We start from the raw sequence: 22,266 nt of genomic DNA on the forward strand, positions 1-22,266 counted from the left end.
CTCCCATGTTGGTAATGACCAGGTCTAGGATATTGGAGCCCCCTGTTGGGACAATGGATTAGTTGATCCAGGCCATTGGAATTTATGAATTCCAAGAACCATTCGGAAAAGGAGTTGGTACCCGAGTAGCTTTCCCAATTAATGGCAGGGTAGTTGAAATCACCCAGTATTAGGGTGTTTGGGTGTATCTTAATATTTTCCAGTATGTTTAGGAAGGTGTAGTGAGAATCTTGGGGTATGGTGGGGGATCTGTAGCAAGCTACAGTTTGGATTGCAGTCTTACCTAGTGTTAGTTCCACCTGGAGAATTTCAGATGCATTGTGTTGGGCAATTAGCCTGGAGATGTGAATATCCTTGGTGAATATGGACACTCCTCCACCTTTAGTGTTTCGGTCTTGGTTTTGTGGCCGAAAAGTGTGGTAAGAATTGTAGCCTGGTATTGCAGGGGTGCTCTCTGGAGCCTTGAACCAGGTCTCAGTCACTGCACAGATATCAATGTTCTCCATTTTTAGGAGTGCCTCGAGAGTGTGCATTTTGAGGTTTAGACTTCTAGCATTGAGTAGCATTGCCTTCAGCTTTTGCATGCTTGTATCTGTTATGGTGGTGGTTTTATCCTTTGAACCTTGCCTAAAAAAGGCACTATAGGGGTGGCAAGAGCTTTAGTCAGTAACCTGAATCCCAGGGGTGACAGGTGAAGACCATCTCTGGCAAGGCATTGTGGTTTGTTGATCATGTCTTTCCAGGCAGACAAATACTGGATCCCCTTTGAATGACACCAGAAGTTTAGCCAATTGTTGACGTCAGTCATTTTGTCCTTATACTGTGGTATCATTCTGGTTGAAGTTAGGATGCTACTCAGGACTAGGGTCATACCTGCCTGGGTCACATGATCCAAGAGCTCTTCCATGTCTCTTTTCATGTAGTCCAGGGAGGTACATCTCAAGTCATTCACTCCAGCATGGACAATGACAGAGTCGTATTTGTACTTGTTGTGGAATGACTTGAGTGCATGCGTTATGTGGCAGATCCTGGCACCCGACAGGCAGCTGACTGTAATTTTCTCCTTGTTCAGCCTGGTGAGTGGGACATCAGTGTGCTTGACTATAGAGTCACCTATGACTAAAGTGTTGGGTACATTGTCTTGCCTTGGGGGCTGTTGTTGGGTGGCACACTGGTGTTGTGAGCTGTGTGTCACTTTGGTTGTGACTGGTGTTTGTTTGCGTTTCGGCTTCGGAGGTCCTTGTTGCTTGGGCAGGTTAATGTTAAGGGCCTCCACATATGTGGGTTTACTGTTGTTATGTGTGGGTGTTGATGGTGTGGGTTTTGAAGGGCTATGAGTTACTAGAGGTGTAATGCAGGTGTTAGCCTTTTCCTCTTGACTGTCTAGCACAATATTGACCGGAGAGAGCTTTGCTTCCAGTTTGGCTATGTAGGTGCATCTCTCGCAGGTTGTAGTGTTGGGTGGTAGACGGAGAGGATTGTCTGTGTACACGAGGCAGTTGCCGCATTGACCCCAGTATGCCCAGATTCACCTGGTGGACAGGAGAAATCACCAGAAGCTGACCCTTGGACATGCCTGTTTAGGTGCTTTTTTTGTAAAGTTTAAGAGCTGTTTTCCCTTACCTTTGCAAGCTACATTTTTAATTATAGGCTGTTTAGTGCCTATGATTAATTTCTCCTGATTGACAAGGAGAGCTGAGTGCTTGTATCAGTTTTAGGCTTCCTAGTGCTTTCCAGCAGGTTCTAGAGCAAGTGCTAGTCACAGGGGTTCAGATTTTAGTGCTACTACTGAGAAACCAGCTAGTTTTAAGGGAAAATTTGAAAAGCAGACTTTCTGGCACCTGGAATAGTTTAACTGTAGCCTCTTAGTGCTGCACGATGTGAAAAATGTGCAAACACACGTGTTTTTAAGCCAGAAAGTTGAAAGGGATAGAAATCAGCCCAAAAAAGCTAATAAAATTACAATTTCAGAGCTGGAAACCACTCCCCTAGTGTTAGATAGGCAGTACAATGCTCACCACTCCCACTGGTAAGCAGTAGGACTTCCCTCTACCACAGCAAGGTCTGGATAGCTCTGAGCACAGAAAATAAAGTCCTGAGACAAGCAAAGCCTGGGATATGGACTGGCTGGAAAAGGTGGGAAACGAGCAAAGAAGATGGTGTATATATATATATATATATATATATATATATATATATATATATATAATTTTTTTTGTTGTTGAAACAGGCTAAACAATGCAATAATACAGTAAATAAACACAGAAAAGGTGAACACACTTGAGTGTGTAGTCCTAAACAGTAACTGCAATTAAAACTCTACAAAATTAGCAATTTAAAACTTTTTAAATGAAGCAAGGCAAGTGCACAACTGAAAAACGATTTGAGGCAGTAACACAGCAGAATAAGTAGCTAGTCTACATATACAGAGAAATCTATATATACAGAAAAGCAGCTAAAACACACAAACACTTCAGATGCAGTGCAACCCAGAGCACTTGAGTTGTAGCAATATTAAGGCAATTAGTTATAATAAATGCTCAAAAATATTCTCTATATTTCCAAAATGTTTGAAAAGCACAGTCAGAACATAAGGAAATTCAGGCAATTTTTTTTTTTTTTTTAAAGGGAAAAAGGAGAAACAGAAGGCCTTATCAAATGTTCTCTCTGTATTAGGTAGAATGAGCTAATGACACTAGACTGGGAGGAGTGTCCCAGATTTTATTTTATTTATTTATTTTTTTTATTTTATTTTACATTTGTTGACCGGGCTAGTCCAGCTGGATAATTTCCATTTTCAGTGGAGGCCCGGGGAGAAAAGCTCCACAATTAAAACAAGGTTAAACATTTAAGCAACAATGCATACATTTTAGTGTAGTAGAAAATACAGTGAAAAAAACAGGTAAAAAACAAATAGCCTAAGCTATATATTCATATTTTTTTTTTTTTTTTTTTTTTAGAACAGTACAGTAATTTAGTCATTTGAAATAGCAGGGAAAGATAGTGATTTTTACGTAGGGAGGTATGGCTGAAGAGCGAAGAAGTCATTTAGTCTGGATTGGTACAGGAGCAGAGCCAGAAGTTGTTAAGATGTAATAGAAGTTGTTTTTGAAAAGTCGAAAGGAGTCTAGTGAGGTAATGTGTTGGGGAGGTTATTCCATATTTTCCTATGGAGTTTGAAAATAGACAGTTGCCTGCTGAATTTGTAATTCTAGTTGTGGTGACTTGTATCTTTTCGCAGATCGCAGCTGTTTCAAGTTTTTGTAGGGAGTAAGGAGGTTACTGAGAGCTGGTGTTTTGTTGGTTGATAAAGAATGTTATGTGTAATTAAGAGTTGTTGATGGATAAGCTTGTTAGGTAGTTCTAACCATTGTAATTGTTTTAAGTTATTACAGTGGTGAGTTCTGTACTGGGATGCTGTGGCAAAGCGGGCTATATTATGATAGGATGTAGTTAGTTTTTCAGGTTACCTTTAGGAGATTGGTGTAAATAGAGGAAGCATACAGTAGGGTGGAGATAAGATGTGATTGAGCTAAGGTGGTCCGTGCTTCTGGAGTAAGGAAGGGTTTTATTCTGTACAGTGAACCTATCTTTTTATTTACTGCTTTTATAGTGTTATTGATATGACAATCATAGTTAAGATTATTATCAATAGTAACACCAAGCAGTTTGGTAGTAGAGTCTGGGGAGATAAGAGAATTGTCAGCTGCAGTAATAGTAAAATTTAGTTGAGGAGATTTGTGGGTAGGTGAGAATAGTAATAGTTTTGTTTTCTTGGAGTTGAGAAGGAGACATCTTTTGAGAACCATTGTTCAACGGTTGAAAAGGTAGATTGTGTGAGTGACTGGAGTTCAGATTGGGTGGGAGCTGTACAGATGATGGTAGAATCATCTGCATATTGTATGCAGGTAGTGTTATGGATAGATGATTGAAGATCATTAATAAAGATAGAGAATAAGAGTGGACCTAATATTGATCCTTGAGGTACTCCTAAGGAGATAGGTAGTAGAGCAGATAGAGAATTTTTCCAGAGTACTGCTTGTTGTCGGTTTTCAAGGTAGGATGAGAACCAGGTTAAGGAGGAAAAATCCAAGGCAAGTGAGTTTAGTATGTGTAGGAGAAGTTTATGGTTGACCATGTCAAGGCTTTTGACAGGTCTAGGAAAAGAGAAGCAGTTAGTTTGTTATTATTACGGTTACAGTTTATTGTGTTAGTAAAGGAAAGTAGTGCAGTGGTCGTACTATGTGAGGGTCTAAATCCATGTTGAGTGTTTGCTAGTAGGTTATTTTGAAGGAGATGGTTAAGTAGTTGTTTGTGTATACATTTTTCCATGATTTTAGCTAGTGGAGATAATAGTGCTATTGGGCGGTAGTTAGAGAGGTCAGTGGATTTGCCTCCTTTATGTAAGGGTATGATGTGTGATATCTTCCAGATTGCTGGAAAATCACTTTCTTTTATGGATCTGTTTATTAGGATCGAAACAGGGTAGGCTATAGCTTTTGCTGCTACCTGAAGGAATTCAGCAGGAAGCTTATCTCCTGAGGGGGTAGTGGGTTTAAGTTTTTGTAAGAGAGATTGTATGTAGGAGGTGGGTATGGGTTGAAGTTGAAGGGAAGGAATGACTTTGTTGGTGTTACTTAAGATCAGTTGGGAAGCATCAGGGGATAAATGGCTTGCTAGTGTTTGTATGGAAGTAGTAAAGAAGCTATTGAAGTTATTGGCTATTAAAGAGGGATTATCAGGGTCTAGATTCTGTGGGTTAGGTGTTACTATTTTACCTGGGGTAAGTAGATGATTGATAGTAGACCAGAACCTTTTTGGTTCTTTTTTTTGTGGATTGCTGAAGTTCTACATAGTAGTTCTTTTTGTCTGAAATAATAGCATTTTTGGTTTTGTTTCTCAGCTCTCTAAAGGTTTGATAGTCTGTTGGGTTTCTAGAGGAGCTCCATTTCTTCCAAGATTTATTTTTAAGCCTGATCTTTTGTTTAGTATTAGAGGTAAGCCAGGGTGCTGTTCTGGTCTTTATTCTAATGGTACGACTTGGGGCATGGTGGTTTAGGATTGTAAGGAATGCTGAGTTGAAATATTCTACGGCTTTGTTGAGAGAGAGGTGCTTTAGAGAGGTCCAATTGTATTGTGAGAGTTCTGTTTGAAATCTTTGGGGATTAAATTGTTTCTTTGAATATAGTGTTCTATGTGAGGTAGGTAAGTTTTGATGAGTTTTAGCTCTAATGACATATGTGAGGGAGTGATCGCTAAGGTCATCAGGAAGGATGCCAGTTTTGTAGCTTTGTGAGGGGAGTTTGTAAGAACCCAGTCTAAGGTGGTTTCTTTTTGCTTGTTTTATTTATTCTAGTGGCACTATCAATTAGTTGTTTGAAACCAAAAAGGTTTAAATGGGAAGTAGGGTTAGCATTGTTACAAGATTTCCAGTCAATGTTAAAGTCTCCAAGGAGCAGTGTTTCTTGAGGGAGGTAATTTGAGAGTTGTTCAAGAAGTTGTTCTAATGTGGGGATATTATTTCCTGGAGGCAGATAAGCACAAATGATGTTTATTGATTTAGTAGTATTAATTTGAACTCTAGAGCAGATTATTTCGACATTATTGTTTTGGGTAAGAGCAAGGTCAAGAAGAGTAAGCTTCAGGTTAGATTTATATAGGATAGCTACTCCACCTCCTTTCTTGGAGGTGCGATCAAGTCTAACAATGTTATATCCAGGTGGGGTAATTTCAATATCTTTAATAGATGGTTTTAGCCAGGTTTCTGATAAGCATAGAATGTCAAAGTTGTGTACTTCTAGTAGGGCGTGTATTTGACTAACTTTATTACAGATACTGCGTATATTTAGGTGGGCCAAGGATAGTATGTTTGTAGTTATAGTTGGAGGAAGGAGAGCTTAGATACCAGATACCAGATCAGATTTACATTAGGGGTGGTCAACTGCAAAGCCACCAAGTATAACAGCAAGACACCAACAGGGAGGGGTGGGGACACTAAAGCTATTAGCCTACAAAGCACTACAGAAAGCCACAAAATGAAAGTTTTTAAACAGATAAAGATTTGTAAAGATACAGAATGTTTTTAACTGCAAACAAGTCAGTTACCCGTGCAGATTACAATAAAAGTGCTATATATAAATTTCTAGAAACAATAAACTGTATAAATAATCAAAAAAAACAGGATACTTGGATATCTCAGCTAAGAGCTGGAGTCAACACCTCTCATCCACTCTGCTCAGTGTGTATAGACAGAAACTCTCTCAAAGTTAGGGCTTAAATACCAGAACAACTTTTTTTTAACAAAAACACAAAAGAACCAGCCCCTAGTAGCCTGCAGCCAATTAATACAATCTAGCCAAGGTAAAGAAAGGCTTCAGCTAATTCAAGATGGCCTGTTCATGTGCTTTGAACATTCCCTGTATAAACAAACTAACAAGCCCAGAGCCAACAGTTCTGAACTAGGACAAATACTAAAGCTATTAGCCTACAAAGCACTACAGAAAGCCACAAAATGAAAGTTTTTAAACAGATAAAGATTTGTAAAGATACAGAATGCTTTTAACTGCAAAGAAGTCAGTTACCCGTGCAGATTACAATAAAAGTGCTATATATAAATTGCTAGAAACAATAAACTGTATAAATAATCGAAAAAAAAACAGGATACTTGTATATCTCAGCTAAGAGTTGGAGTCAACACCTCTCATCCAGTCTGCTGAGTGTGTATATGCTAGTCCCCCATCTTACTTTCTACTACTTCTTCTTTCGGCTTTTCCCGGTTAGGGGTCGCCACAGCGGATCACCTGTCCGCTCAAGATTGGCAGTGGAGTTTTACGGTGTCGAATTGCCAGCCCGGCACCCAACCTTCCATGGAAGACACACACACACACACACACACACACACACACACACACACACACACATACACACACATACATACACACACACACACATACATACACACACACATACACACACACATACACACACACACACACACACACACTCACACCTAGGGCCAATTTGGAGTGTCCAATCCACCTGCAGCATGTCTTTGGGATGTGGGAGGAAACCGGAGCACCCGGAGGAAATCCACGCGACCACAGGGAGGACATGCAGACTCCGCACAGAGAAGGCACCCCAGCCGAGAATCGAACCTGTGAACCTCTTGCTGTGAGGTGACAGTGCTAAACACTGCACCACAGTGGCCGCCCCTCCCATCTTACTTTACTCTGCATATTTATCAATCACCCCCTACAGCAGTTTCATGCAGTGTGGCAGGAGTTTGATACCAGAGTATGGCTCCACATTTGTGAAAGTCCCATTTGTTCTAGTACAATGGCATTAGAATGTCATTTATTAAGAGACTGTTTCTTAAAGGCATCCATCACATCAGATCTCACACAAAATGTGTTCCTCATTAACTCATCACATTTTGAAGCTGCTGCTTCTATTTTCTTAAAACTTTTGACTTGAAAGATAGTTTTATCAGTTGCCTTGAGTTCTGCCAATAGGGTTTCTAAGTTTTCTTGGGTGTTCTGTCTTCTTTGTCTTTCATAAAGACAGGGTCAGCCTCCGAACTAACCTTTCCTTTATGCCAAAAGTTGTTACTGAACAGTGTGTGGCCATGATTACCAGAATTTGGCAGTCTTTTGGTATTGAAATGGGCCCTTTAGGGGGTGAGAGGGAGGTGAAGTTGGCACTAAATCGATCTGCCAGAATATTGGCAATATCCTTCGGATCAGTATATTTAATACCATTCTTTTGCAGCTCAGAGCAGATCTGAGCATTGCCATTTAGATTCTTGGCATAACTATAGAATGCCTTGTGGTTGTCTTTGGAATTTTTGGCAATTTTATTTTCATAACTAGCTTTGGAGGATTTTATGATGGATCTCAGCTTTTTACTGAGGCTGATAAGGGAGTTTTTTGCATCCTGAGATTTTCCTCTTTTCTGCAACAGTTTCTTCCTTCTGTTGTATAGTTTGTTTATGGCAGGGGATCACCAGATTGGCTTCCTTTTTTTTTTGGAGGAGTGTGTTTTAGTTCTATTTGGGATGGCACAATTCATGCACAAGTGGATGTGCTTGTACATTGCCTTAGTGTAGGATTCAGCAGTCGAACTTTCAGCACCCATCTGCATGGGTGCCATGAAGCTTGTCACTTCTGACTTAAGTAGCATGAAGTTGGCTTTGGAGAAGTTTTTTACGGAGGTTTTCTTACTGGGGGTGGGATGTGGATGTCAAGGGTGATTTGCTTTTGGTCAGACCTGACCAATGAGGGGGTGACCACTGGTGTGGAGCATCTAGCCCCCATGTTGGCAATGACCAGGTCTAAGATATTGGAGCCCCTGGTGGGACAATGGATTAGTTGATCCAGGGCATTGGAATTTATGAATTCCAAGAACCGTTGGGGAAAAGGTGTTGGTACCCGAGAGTTTTCCCAGTTAATGGCAGGGTAGTTGAAATCACCCAGTATTAGGGTGTTTGGTTGTATCTTAATATTTTCCAGTATGTTTAGAAAGGTGTAGTGAGAATCCTGCGGCATGGTGAGAGATCTGTAGCAAGCTACAGTTTGGATTGCAGTCTTACCTAGTGTTAGTTGCACCTGGAGAATTTCAGCTGCATTGTGTTGGGCAACTAGCCTGGAGGTGTGAACATCCTTGGGGAATATGGACACTCCACCTTTAGTGTTTTGGTCTTGGTTTGGTGGCCGAAAAGTGTGGTAAAAGTTGTAGCCTGGTATTGCATGGGTGCTCTCTGGAGTCTTGAACCAGGTCTCAGTTTCTGCACATATATCGATGTTCTCCATTTTTAGGAGTGCATCTAGAAAGTGCATTTTGAGGTTTACACTTCTAGCATTGAGTAGCATTACCTTCAGATTTTGCATGCTTGTATTTGTTACAGTGGTGATTTTGTCCTTTGAACCTTGCTTAAAAAAAGCACTATAGGGGTGGCAAGAGCTTTCGGCAGTAACCTGAATCTCATGGATGACAGGTGCAGACCATCTGTGGCAAAGCATCGTGGTTTGTCTATCATGTCATCCCAGGCAGACAGATACTGGATCCCCTTTGAATGACACCAGAAGCTTAGCCAATTGTTGAAGTCAATCATTTTGTCCTTATACTGTGGTATCATTCTGGGCGATGGCAGGATGCTACTCAGGATTAGGGTCATATGTGCCTGGGCCACATGATCCAAGAGCTCTTCCAGGTCTCTCTTCATGTAGTCCAGGGAGGTACGTCTCAAGTCATTCACTCCAACATGGACAATGACAGAGTCGTATTTGTACTTGTTGTGGAGTGACTTGATTGTATGCGTTATGTGGCAGATCCTGGCATCCGACAGGCAACTGACTGTAATTTTCTCTTTGCTCAGCCTGGTGAGTGGGACTTCAGTGTGCCTGACTATAGAGTTGGCAAAAAGTATTTTCATCTTGGCTGGAAAGGCCAGCTGTGCTTTAATGTTTTGCTCTTTCTCCTTTCCCTGTTTTTTAAGTCATCTGTTTTGTTAAGCAGCCATGTATTCTGTTTAAGCAGAAATTCTTTTTGGAATTCTTCCTCTTTGAGTCTCCCTTCAATGTCATTTAGAGAAGTCTCTGTATTTGTTATTTTTGTATGATGTTGCTGTAATAGTTCCATCAATTGCAGTTCGTTTTTCAAAGCAGCATCTGGATTAGAATTCCTTGAGTTGTTCATATTCAGTGACTCAATATATCTACAAGTTACTTGACAGGAAAATGTTTGTGCATGTCCACCAAAATTGATATTTATGTAGTTTATCTATATATTTCTGATGTTTTAAACTTGAAAATAATAAAATTTCTTGTATTATTATAATAGTTTATGGAGCTCTCAAAACTCACTGCTCTCAGTTGGCCATCTAGGCTCCGCCCCGACAGATATTATTTTGATATGAAAAAGAACAGGTACTTTTGAGGTTGTGGCAGCTGAATAGAAAGTGATTAGGCAACCTGTGTTTGTGAAATGACTACAAGTGATGCTTAAGTATTGTGATTGTATAAACATAGAAATTTTAAATTGCCCTTCCCTGCCACTGAAATTGTTTTGGAATGGAGGAGTGTTGATTTGATAATCCAGATGAAGCAGCTGGGAAAATAAAATATCTACCATTGAGATTAGCCCAGTTGCAGATGGAACACAAAGACAAAATGATTGTTAGATTTTAAAGATTTGATGTTACTGGAAAAATTAAATACATATGGAAAGAAGCAATTCCTGGAACAAGATGGTTGGAATAGATTTGCAGGTTTTGCTTGATTGTTTGGATTGAGTAATGTTTGTTGTTGAAAGGTTTACTCAGCGTACTGATTTGAAAGTCTGAACATTTTCCCTACATACTGGGTAAGTGATTATGTTCATATTTTACAGATAGAAACAGTTGAAAAATATGAGGAATATTACTCATTTGTATTTGTGTTTCTGTATTTGTTATGCATTTACTGATCCTTCTACATTCTGTTCAGTATCAGTGTGAATAATGCTCTCTGGGTAGAATGCCCTGACTTGTCATTCCCATAATGTGTTGCAAAGTTGTATTCTACCTCTTTATTCCCATAGACTACTAGAAAAATATGCCTACCTCCTCGGACCTATGGTGTATAGCATCGTGACATATCTCAAAGTAAGATCCCATCCCTGAAAAACCAGCCCAGATCAGGATCACTTCAGTGGCTGTGCTGGACAGAGGCACAGGGAACTAATCTAAGGGGGCGGCGAAAGCCAACATATTATGGCTAGGCTTATAAATGCATTCGGGCAGATAGCCTAGTACCTACCTATGAACCTATCAGTGTACTAAAGACTTGCAGTATGTATTTATAAAATGACTTTACCATTGTTTCAGCTGTGCTTTATAAATTTTAGCCTCTGTTTTTTGCTTTGAGTGGATTTTAAGCATATATTTGACAAGTGTGTTTATTTAGGCAAACAATTATTTTTAAGCATCTAGCATTGCTTTAATAGAACTGCTGAGCTTCTAACCATTTGTTTCATTGCTTACCTGCAGGGTTCTTAAGGATTTCAATGCTTGCAAGTGTCACGGCTGTAACTGCAGACAACGGCAACTGTCTACATACAGTAATGGACTCAAAGTTTCACGATGGGCTGTTACTTATGCCCCAGCTCCACAGAACATTCAGTGGTAAGGTGCAGCATTTAAATTTCTTTTAGCATGGTATTCTGTATACATACTGCATTTTCTGTAATACTGAGTAATATGCTTTAGTGTGTTTTATGAGTTTACTGTTAGTCATGCATTCTGACAGTACATTTTATAAAAGTAACAATGGACCAAATTCAGAACAGTTGCTGTGAGTTGTGCACAAGGTGCTTTAGTGTGTAAATTTGCAGCACCAAATGGGCCATCTCTGAGGCCGTGCCAAATGCTAATTAGCCATATGATGTCCGCCAGAACTGCCTGCAGTACAGTATTTATGCAGTCAGGCAATTCAGCGAATCACTTCTGGCTACTCATGTTAATGAATACAACCAAAAGCTCATATTCCTTCATTGTGGTAGATGTAAGTGCTGATAAGTTTAGTGGACAGGTAATGGTGTGTGTGTGTGTGTGTGTGTGTGTGTGTGTGTGTGTGTGTGTGTGTGTGTGTGTGTGTGTGTCTCTGCTTGCATAGGAGGAGGCAGTTAGGGGGGTTAGTGATGGAATAGGTAAGCTTGTGTGTGTGTGCATACATGCATGAATATGTGTGTGCATGGGGACTATCATACCTGCACAATCCCATATACTAATGAGAAAATCCTGCAACAGTGGGGAGGGCACTAGCCTCCAGGGATAACTCTCTGTACGTCGTGCCTTAATAGCACTTACACAAGACATGGGTCCAGGAGGAAGAAACAGTAGACCCCAGAGATCACGCTTGTCATATCATGCCTCAACGGCACTTAGTGTTAGGGGGCACTAGCCATCAGGGATAACTTGTTTTACATTATGCTGTAACAGTACATACACAATGTATGGGTCAAATGAGGAGTCTGTGGACACCAGGGATAATTCTGCTATGTGATGCTTAATGGCATTTAAGATTAGGGGAACACCAGGGATAATGTATGTAGCATGCTTAAAAAAAATGTGTAGCCCAAAGGATATTGCGGGGGCACTAAACACCAGACATAATCTTTATAGAGTGCCATAAAGGCACTATTAGGATTCAAACCCTGCACTTTCCCATTTCAGCAGAGGATATCAGTCCTCTGCATAATCAATAGACACTAGGGATAATTGCAGAATATTGTTTGTGTGTTAAAAATATGTAAAGTGAAAGGTGGAAAAGGTTTTAAACCTTGCACCCGATACAAAAGTAAGGAGCATTTAACCCACTGTACTAACTAATCTGTTATTGTAGTTAGGGTTATAAAGGTCTAATGTCTGGCATGATCCAATGTTTGCAACAGCATGTGAGTTAATGAGGGACTGTGCAGGGTGGTTTCATTGCAAAGTTGGTAGGAGCGCTAGATGAGATCAGAGACATTATTTAAACTATTACCATGACTCACTTAAAAAATTAATTGAGCAACAGCTGTAGCATCCTATGCACTCTGAATAGTAATAAGAATGAAAATCTAATATCTGGTTATATTATCTGAATGTAATGATCTATGATTTATGAGGGCAGGGAGAAATATGTATGAAAAGATATCAGGGATGTTGCAATAACTTGTATATGTAAGAGCATAGCCGGCTTTAGGCACCAGCAAAACCCTGCATCGCTGGGGACCCCCTGTTCCTGGGTGCCCCCCAACCACAGCAATTTATTTTAAATTGATAGTTTATATCATGTCTGTCAAACCAACAAAAGCTAGTACAGCAATCCTGTATACTTGCTAAACAAGGTGGATAATAATAACTCTTATTTATATCTCCTTTAAAATTCAAATTCAAAGATATTCTGGTTACAGTAAGAGTGTTTTATCAAGTAACAGACTTCACAGTTCCATTAAATATTTTACCACTGAAATATTGCCCCTGGCTTAGTTAAAGCCTGCTGGTGGACACTGTTTCCACTAAAATTAACAACATAGCCAGCTTTAGGTACTTGCAGTACCTGTGGCTGCAGGGCCCCCCTTAATCATTCTTCACTGTGTAGGGGTCCCACAAAAGTAGCTGCTGGTTGTGGAAAATGAGGAGAAAAAATATACTGATTTCCTGATCGTGCACTTTTACCTTAACAGGGCTGTGATACGACCCTTTCAGGATACCGCTGATAAACATGAGAAAAGTAAGCACTAGACAGATTAGCAAGCAGCCAAGAGTAACTGATCACAGTGCACACCTTGGATTTTAAGAAGAGCTGAAGCTTCCAAACTTCAAGAATGGTTTTCTCTTTCAGGGAGTTTTATAAATACTGGCAGAACACCAGATACTATACAATTCAAGTTTGTTGCTAAACAGTTCTATGCAATGCCAAAAATAATTGCAGAATAAAGGCTCAAAATCAGGAACATGTTTTAAGTATTACCCTAATTCACTTAAAAAGTTAATAGAATAACACTGTTTGCATCGACATGCATTTTTGGACAATAAGAAGTGTCAACTCTGATGTCGTAATTTATTGAATGAAATCCTGAATGATTTACCAGCGCATCAAATTTTTTATGAAAAGAGCAAAATTTTAAGGCAGAATCAGGAAAGGTGTCTGAAATCAAGCACAGTGACAGGTATGCTTTACTCCTCAATGAGGCAAATAAGTGACCTGTCCCTGCTGCTGTTTGACTGCTGAACAGCAGTCGCTGATCTGGTGTGGCAGTACCAGTGTTGCACAATGTATTGGTATTTGCTGAAACAAGTACAGAGCTAATACTGATATCCTAATGTTTCAAACCAAAAACAGCAGCGTAAAGGTGGAAACACAAGAAAAAAGAACAAACACCTTTTGCCTCACTGAAGGGTACAAAATGTTGACTGAATAATGATCCAAGTAGGTGAATAGAAAACGTTTATTCCCAATACAAACGTATACTATAACAAAAATCGGTCAAGTGCTTTCATCCAGCAACCCTGGACTTCAATAGAATCTTTCAAACGTTTAAAAAACGTCATAAATAAATCATGAATACGACCAATAAAAATCCACAATATTGTCACATGAAAAATTTTTAAAAAACATTAGTCATCAGCCAAAAATCACAACAACGTATTAATCAAAATAACAAGGATCAAAACATTTCTCTCTTATAAAAGCAAAGTCTTATACTTTAAAAATGGCATAATGGAAATGTGGTCATTTAAACCAGAAGTGTGGTCAGCGTTTAACCTAATTTGCCATTTTGTTTCTGCCCTCTCAAGAGCATTTGCCCAATCACCTCCCCTGTAATTCACAGCAACAATTTCCAAAATGCAAAATAAAAACTTTGCACAACCTACACTACTGTCAAGGTGTCTATACAAGGTGTTGTTAGAGTTTTTTTTGCTTGATAGCATACATGTGCTCGTAGATCATTCTATGACGTGTCCTCTCTGTCTTGCCAATGTAAAACTTGGAACAATCCTGACATGTTGCCATAGACACAGCCCCTTGTTCCACAATTACCCACAGTAGTTCTCAACCTCAAACCTAATTCACTAATATGTAAAAAAGGTTCCTTATAAATATAATAATAACAGTGCCCACACCCTGTTGTACCTTTATCAAGAATTTCTTTAACTAACATGGGATGTTCAAACAAAAACTTTAAATTGACACCAGTCCTGAAAACAAAATGTGGGTTGTTCCCCATAATGGCCTGAAGTTCCTTATTTGATCTCAACAGCACCCAGTTCCTACATATAATGTCCTTAATACTTTTATAGTGATAACCATGTGTTAAAACCATACTGTTTTATGTGTTCGTTGGAACTATTTTTAACAATTGTTGGTTCAATAGGGTTCCCTACCAAGAGCGTGCATCTAACATCCCAGTTTCCCTTGATAAATTCACAAATCTCAGAAACCAATTCTTCAGGATAACCTCATTCCTTAAATAAAATTTTCAGCAGCTCCACCTCACCAGTGAAAATGTTACAAGTTGAACACATTCTTGCCATTCTTATAAATTGGCCTTTAACAATACTTTTTTTTATATGGTAAGGATGGCAACTGTTGAATTCTAAATAATCATTAGAAAAAGTCTGTTTCCTATAAATGGAAGAATAAATTCTTTCAACCCAGTGTCTTTAATAATGGTTACGTCCAAATAGTTAATTCTTTCTTGACTGTGAAATGAGGTAAATTTAAAATAATCACAAATGCACTGAATTCTTCCCCATAGTGAGCGTCTTTCCATAAAATAAAAATATTGTCCAAGTACCTTAAGTATAAGGACCATTTATGTCAAAATTCTGTGCTGAAAACATTCCTCTTTTCCCAACTGAACATAACTAAATTAGCAAACAAAAGGGCACAGCTGGAACCCATCGCTACCCCCTGGTTCTGTCTGAAATACTCTCCTTCAAAACATAAAAAGTTGTTTTTTAAAATCGTATCCATACATAACATCACAAAATTTAACAGAGTATTTTTGAGTGTAGTTTTCTCCCTTAAAGCATCATAAAATAATTCTAACCCAACTGCGTGGGGGATAGATGTAAACAAATCACAAATGTCACAAATGTCAATGGTTGTAAAAGAACAACCTTCACTGTATAAGTCCTTCTTAACTCTTGTTAGGAAATCCCATGAATCCTTGAGAATGTAATCAATAGGAACCATGGAACCACTCACCAACCTTTCCACAAAAATTCCCAAAGAATATGTCATACAATACCGAGAGGAGACAATGAGCCTGTAAAGGAGGGGGGGGTCTAAAATATCCTTGTGTGTCTTAGGAGTACCAAAAACCAAGGGCACTAAAGGATGTTTGTTAACCAAAAAATTATATGTTGGTTCATTAATGACACCTTGAAAAAGGCTGTCTTCCAACATCAATGTAATCTTTCTGTGGGCTATGTTCACTTCGTTTTTAGGCACGTCGTACTTCACTTCATCATGTAACATGGCTGAAATGTGACAGTTATAGTCAATTTTATTGACTATAACAATACCCCCACCCTTATCAGGCTTCATTACGCTGATGTTTTTGTTACCTCTAATGTTAACCAAAGTTAAAACTGAGATGCCTTAAACATTAGTTACATGTTTTATTAACATGTTTTTATCCATACATTTTTCATGTGTCATAATATGCTTTTTACTTTATATTTATATTTAATAGTTAAGAGAGGGACTGATTTTTATATTGGTTTTTACTCTCTGTTTCTTTAAAAATGTTTGAACTGATGGCATTGTATGATTGTTTAATTAGTGACTTGCATATAATATGGTCTTTATTCAATGTTCTTTGTCTGATGAAGCGACATTTTGAGGTCGCGAAAGCGCTTACCATTTTTATCTCTACTTTATTTTACTTTATTAAAAAGTTGTCTGGTTGTGAAAGCTGAGTTCTTTTTGTATATACCAGTTTTTCTTTTTATTGTACTCAGCCTTATCCTTTAAGCCGTTTTTGTTTTTTTACTGGATCAGTGCTCTACTCTGGTCAACAAGCAAACAGATAAATACGTAATGTCATTGTATTGCTTCTTTTTTCCATGATATTACACTAAAAGTAAGGACTGTTTTCATTTTTTCCAACAAATTCTTGAATTTGACTGTTATTCAAACACAAGATTTCATGGAATTTGTACTTTAGGCCACAGCACTCATTTAACATAATTGTCCATTTGCTTTATCAATTGTTATTCATTTATAATCTGTTTTAATTCGGATTATGTGTGTATAGGAGCCTGTAGTAATGTTGAATATGGTCAAAGTCGAAATCTGTTTAGTCAACACAATTTGATCAACTAAATAGATGGTCGGTCGACAGGTGTGTGAGATTGCTACATTAACAAAATTGGAGAATATGTCCTTTTCCTTGGTATTGTGCAATCTCGGAGTTAGAATAATATTTTAGCAGAGCAGTGAGGGGAACACAGAGGGTTTGCAAGCCCCTGTTAAAAAAAAAAAAAAAAAAAAAACGTTTTTTTTTTTTTTTTTGTTTTAGCCTTGTATGTGCCAAGGTTAGTGCTCAGGGCATGAGTAGTAACATGTCAACATTTCTTGTTGACCTTTTGCTGTCAACATTAGGAGCTTTGACGTTTTGCTGTGCTGCTATTTAGTAGTATACCCTTACATGAGTGTGTAATCAAACCTCTAATACTCATGAAAGCGAATACAGAAACGGTGATTAGTTTATAGTGAATCTAAAGTGATCAAAATAAAAGTAACTAAAACTACTTTTTGGAGGGGGTCAAGCCCCCATGCCACCCCCACACCTCCTGCTAATGATATATACAAAGTATAAGATTGCACAACAGTGGGGTAAGGGCTGCAGTCTCTTACAAAACGCTGCTGGCAAAAACCCCATAGAGAATGTGTGCTCATATGAGCTTTTGCTCTTCTTTACACGTACAAAAACTGTTGCTCATATGAGCTTTCATTGTTTTGACTTGTACCATATGTACACACACACACACACATATATATATATATATATATATATATATATATATATATATATATATATACATATACATATACACACACACATGTATATGGAGAGAGAAAGCTTGCTTTCTCACAATATACTTTAAAACTTGTAAATTTTGCATGCACACACACAAACACACACACAGAGTCTACTTAAATATTTTAGCAGTATAATATCGTCATTCAAAATATCTAAACACAAAATATAGACAAAATCAGAGTTATACTGCAAAAGGATTTATGCCCTTTCCACAATGTTGTGCAACCTCAAAGCTGGTATATATAATTAGCAGGTGGTGTGGGAGATGCAAGGGGCTTACCTCCCCTACAAAACACATTGACAAATGCGATAGACTCTAACCATATAGACATTAATACAGGTATTCATAGTCCGGGGTTCACATTTTCTTAGCGGTAATCCATGAAAAGCAGTACTACATGGTTATGCAAATCATGGACTTTCAGGATGTCTACGTAAATGTGGAAGTGTTTTTATAAACACGCCTCCCTATCTCAAAAGCATAACATGCTTAAGCGATAGGGGGGCAGCTGATAATGCAGAGTAGCGGCATTACATGTTTGCATATCATTAGGATTCATAGAGCTGAATCCATAATGAGCTAATTTGCATACCAGACATGTAAATGGCCCACAACATGACAGTAGGCAACAATTTAACAGGAGAATACAGAGTTGCAAGGGGAAGGGAAAATGTTTCATTTAGAGTCAATGAAATGTTTCTACGTATATGGGCAGTCTACTGAAGGGTTTATTGGGAAAAACATTTCATTTGGTGTCAGGGACGTGCTTGTACATACATGGGCAGACTACTGAAGGGATCATTGGGGGAAATGTTTCACTTGGAGTCTGTGAAGTCATCCTGCATACTTGGAAATATGGCTGAAGGGATCGGTGGAGGAAATGTTTCATTTTGGTGCTTGGATATACTGCTGAAGGAATTGATATGAGAAATGTTTCATTTTTCTTGTGCATACTTTGACATACTACTGAAGAGATCGCTTGGGAAAACTTTTCATTTTGGTGCTTCTTCATACTTGGACAGGCTGTTGAATTTGCATCATTTAGTGTTTATTCATACTTAGACACGCTACTGAAGGGATTTGCTGGGGAAATTAATTCATTTGTGTGTCAGTGAAGTACTTGTGCATACTTGGACAAACTACTGAAGGGATGACTGGGGGGTAAGTTCATGCACTGCAACTCATATATGAAAGGTGAAACACCACATTTAACAAGGGATGTGCTTACCGTGCAGATACTGGACTATGAATCACAAGAACACCTCATTATCGTACACCACTTTACAAAATTTCTTATTTGCATCTCATTATACTTAACACATTTAGCATTAATTTCACCTTTGCCGCTTTCACTTGTAAACATAAGGGATACCCCTATTGCATTTGTGCAAATTACTGTGAATACCAGCTATTGAAAAATCTGAGAATGTTGAACCACATTTTGTCAATGTTTTTGCAGGAGGCAAGCTACCCTGCTAATTACATCAACTCAGAGGTCACACAGCAGTGGGGAAAGGGTATAAATGATTCATATTTAGATTGTATCGATTCTTAACCAATGTTTTTATGTCTAATTTGTTATAATTATTTAAACTGCAGATATTTTTGCTTTATTTTTGAAGACTGTAAAATTATTGTTAATGTTTTGTAATTGTTAAAATGTTTTGTAATAATGTGGAGCATTTCTCCCTAAGCCTCCGTTGAGAATGAGCTACTATCCAGTCAGACTTTCACGGTAATCAAATGCCAATAAACAAATAAAATAAACCCTTCCCCAGTATACCTTTGATTTTGTTGATAATTTGTATTTAGATAATTTGCAGTTTAGATATTCTGACTGTTGGTCATTTGACTGTCAGTATTATGTTGTTTAAATCATTTGAAGTACACCTGTGTGTGTGTGTGTGTGTGTGTGTATATATACGTACGCATATATGTTTGTATCTATATTACATAAGTAGAAATGCTGGGTAGACATTATAGGAATGTAATTGATTGCCCAACAACACAGGTGGAGTAAGTCCCTCCTCTGGACAGTAGATTATTCCCAAATAATACCCACCCTGGAGGGCTTACTGCACTTAGTAAATGGCCTCTCTGTTTGTGTTAATTATTTTGTTGTTGATGTAATATTTTTATGTATCTCATCCGAATGATCTGAATTCTCACATGTCTTCAGAGGCCTTTACAGTGTCTGCACCTGATGTTGAGGGAGACCTCGGCTGATAATATCAAAGGGACTGAGGAGGCTTCCTCAGATTTTAATAAGGAGGAAATACCTACTACTACTACTGAACCAAGTCCAGAATGTTATCTCCTTTTGTGGGGAATAAGACGAGCTGGTCTAGTGCATTAGAACTGATGAAGTCTAAGAATAGTTGAGAGAGTGCATTAGTGCAAGAATAGTTCACCCAGTCTATGGTGGGGTAGTTGAAGTCACCAAGGATCAGGGTATTAGGGGGTATGTTGATGGAGTCAAGTAGATCCAGGTAAGAGGAGTGAGTGTCCCGAGTCATGGAGAGGGGTCTATAGCTAGCTGTAACTTGAATGGGTGTCTTGCACTAAACCAGCCCATCTTATCCCCCACAAGGGGAGATAACATTCTGGACTTGGGTCTTGCCAACATGGGTGACTGATGCACCACTCCCATAGTATGTTCTTCCCTGGCGAGATCAGATCATCGGACTGTCTCATTCAAAGTTTCTCTCCCAACACCCCCCCCCCAGCCATAATCAAGCTAAAAACTTTGCAAAAGCTAACTGCAACCTCCTAAGGGAGGGTATCTGTGGCTTCGCACCACCACCATCCCCCTCAGAGGATGCAGACAACTATGCTGAACAGTACGCCAATGCAGTATACAAGCAACCTGTACAACTGCATGGACTCAACCATACTCAATAGAACTATAACGTGCTCCTCAAGGAAACACAAACCTGTTTGGTGGACATCCTCTATCAACAAGCTTTACAGCAAAAGGAAGAAACTGTTGTCCAAGGGTCAAAGGGAACAAATTCCAGATTGGAAAACCCCCCTCCTTAGCCTCAACAAGCAAATTAGATAACTAGTGAAAATCTCGAAGGCCAATTATGAATCAAAACTAGCCTCCATAACAAAGGGAAGCCATAAAATTGTCTTCAGTTATGTCAAGAAACTCAGTGGCAAAGCCCAGGTTTGTTCTGAATTAGTAATTAACAGTATCACTTACACTGATCCTGTTGACTTAGCCAACCTGCTAGCAGATAAGTTCAGCACAAATGTCACCCCCCTGTCCTCCCCCCGAAGGCCCTTTCGACATCCCCGATACTTGTCCTGCACCTCACATCTCCGTAGACTGTGTTACAGGCCCTATCCAAGGCAAAGAACACAGCTTCTATGGGACCTGATAGTATCCCAGGATGTATTCTGCACCATCTCCAGCAAGAACTGGCTTCGCCATTGAGCACCCTATTCAACCACAGTATAAGTACTGGCTTCATTCCAGCAGAGGAGAGAACTGCCATTGTCATCCCCTTGCACAAAAGTGGTGCCACTACTGACCCTGGAAACTATTGCCCCATTAGCTTGACAAGTCTTATCTGTAAAGCCATGGAATGTATTATTATGGATCTTGTAAGCAAGGACATAGGCAATCTCCAAGCACTTAACCCCACCCAGTTCAGATTCATCAAGGGCAGATCTTGCCTGTTGAACCTGGTTGACTTCTTTGAGACTGTCACCAAGGCCCTGGATGTGGGAAAGTCAGCACATACAGCTTACCTTGGCTTGACCAAGGCCTTTGATACAATCCCCCACTTGGGCATCACTGAAAACCTAACAGAACTTGGCGTAAATCCCTATCTCATCAGGTAGTTGGGCAACTGGCTCACCAGCAGGACCATCAAAGTCAAAATAGGCACTCCACCTCCGATAGCAAACTTGTCACTAGTGGAGTTCCCCAGGGATCTGTCCTGGGACCCCTTCTGTTTGGCATCTATTTCTCAGAGGTCCAGGCAAAGACAAAAGGCCCGTGGCTTACCAAGTTTGAAGATGACTAAGTTGGATGCTGTCATTGACTCCCCAAATGATGTTAACATACTGCAAGAGGGGTCTCACAGCAACTAATGACTGGTGCCAAAAACATGGCCTCATGCGAAATGCAAAAAATGTATCATGCCATTTGACAAAAACACAACCCGTATTGATTACCACATCAACGGCAACCCCCTAAGCACATAACCTGTGGTGAGAAACCTGGGCATTCAGGTTGATAACTTCACATTCGACCATCATGTAGCGGCAGTGGTCAGAAAAGCCTTTTACTTGGTTCAGCTCATAAGTAAAGGGATTACATACAGAAAAAAAAGAGATAATTATCTCACTGTACTCCTCCCTCATTAGACCAATAGTAGAGTATAAGGCCCCGTTCGGGATGTACCTCTCCAAACATCTGCACCAAACTGGAAAGGCCACTGAAATACCTAACAGAGAGAGAATCCATGGCCTCCCAACACCTGTCTATGCAGACAGGCTCAAATCACTGTCACTCTACTTGGTATCATACAGATTGCTCAGGGGTGATCTGTGTCTCGTCTACAAGGTATTCTTGGACCCTGCCCTACTAGAGATGATCCATATCCGTAAGTCTAACTCCTCACACACTACCCACTCTAAATGCCTGAATCTAATATGAGACATCAACAAAACCTGCTGGA

At 39.3% G+C, this 22,266-nt stretch overlaps 1 protein-coding gene across 1 annotated transcript in view; it reads left to right on the top strand.

Annotated features, from left to right (window-relative positions):
• The window catches only part of LOC122792423 (CSC1-like protein 1), a 740,103-nt gene that overhangs the window by 421,619 nt on the left and 296,218 nt on the right, over window positions 1-22,266 (top strand). Inside the window, exon 7 of the mRNA XM_044060212.1 lies at window positions 11,024-11,158. Coding sequence (XP_043916147.1) covers window positions 11,024-11,158 — 135 coding nt within the window. The remainder of the gene's footprint in view (window positions 1-11,023; window positions 11,159-22,266) is intronic.

Source organism: Protopterus annectens, chromosome 1.part2 (assembly GCF_019279795.1).
Source record: "Protopterus annectens isolate FY-2018-M chromosome 1.part2, PAN1.0, whole genome shotgun sequence".
Lineage (NCBI taxonomy): Eukaryota > Metazoa > Chordata > Ceratodontiformes > Protopteridae > Protopterus > Protopterus annectens.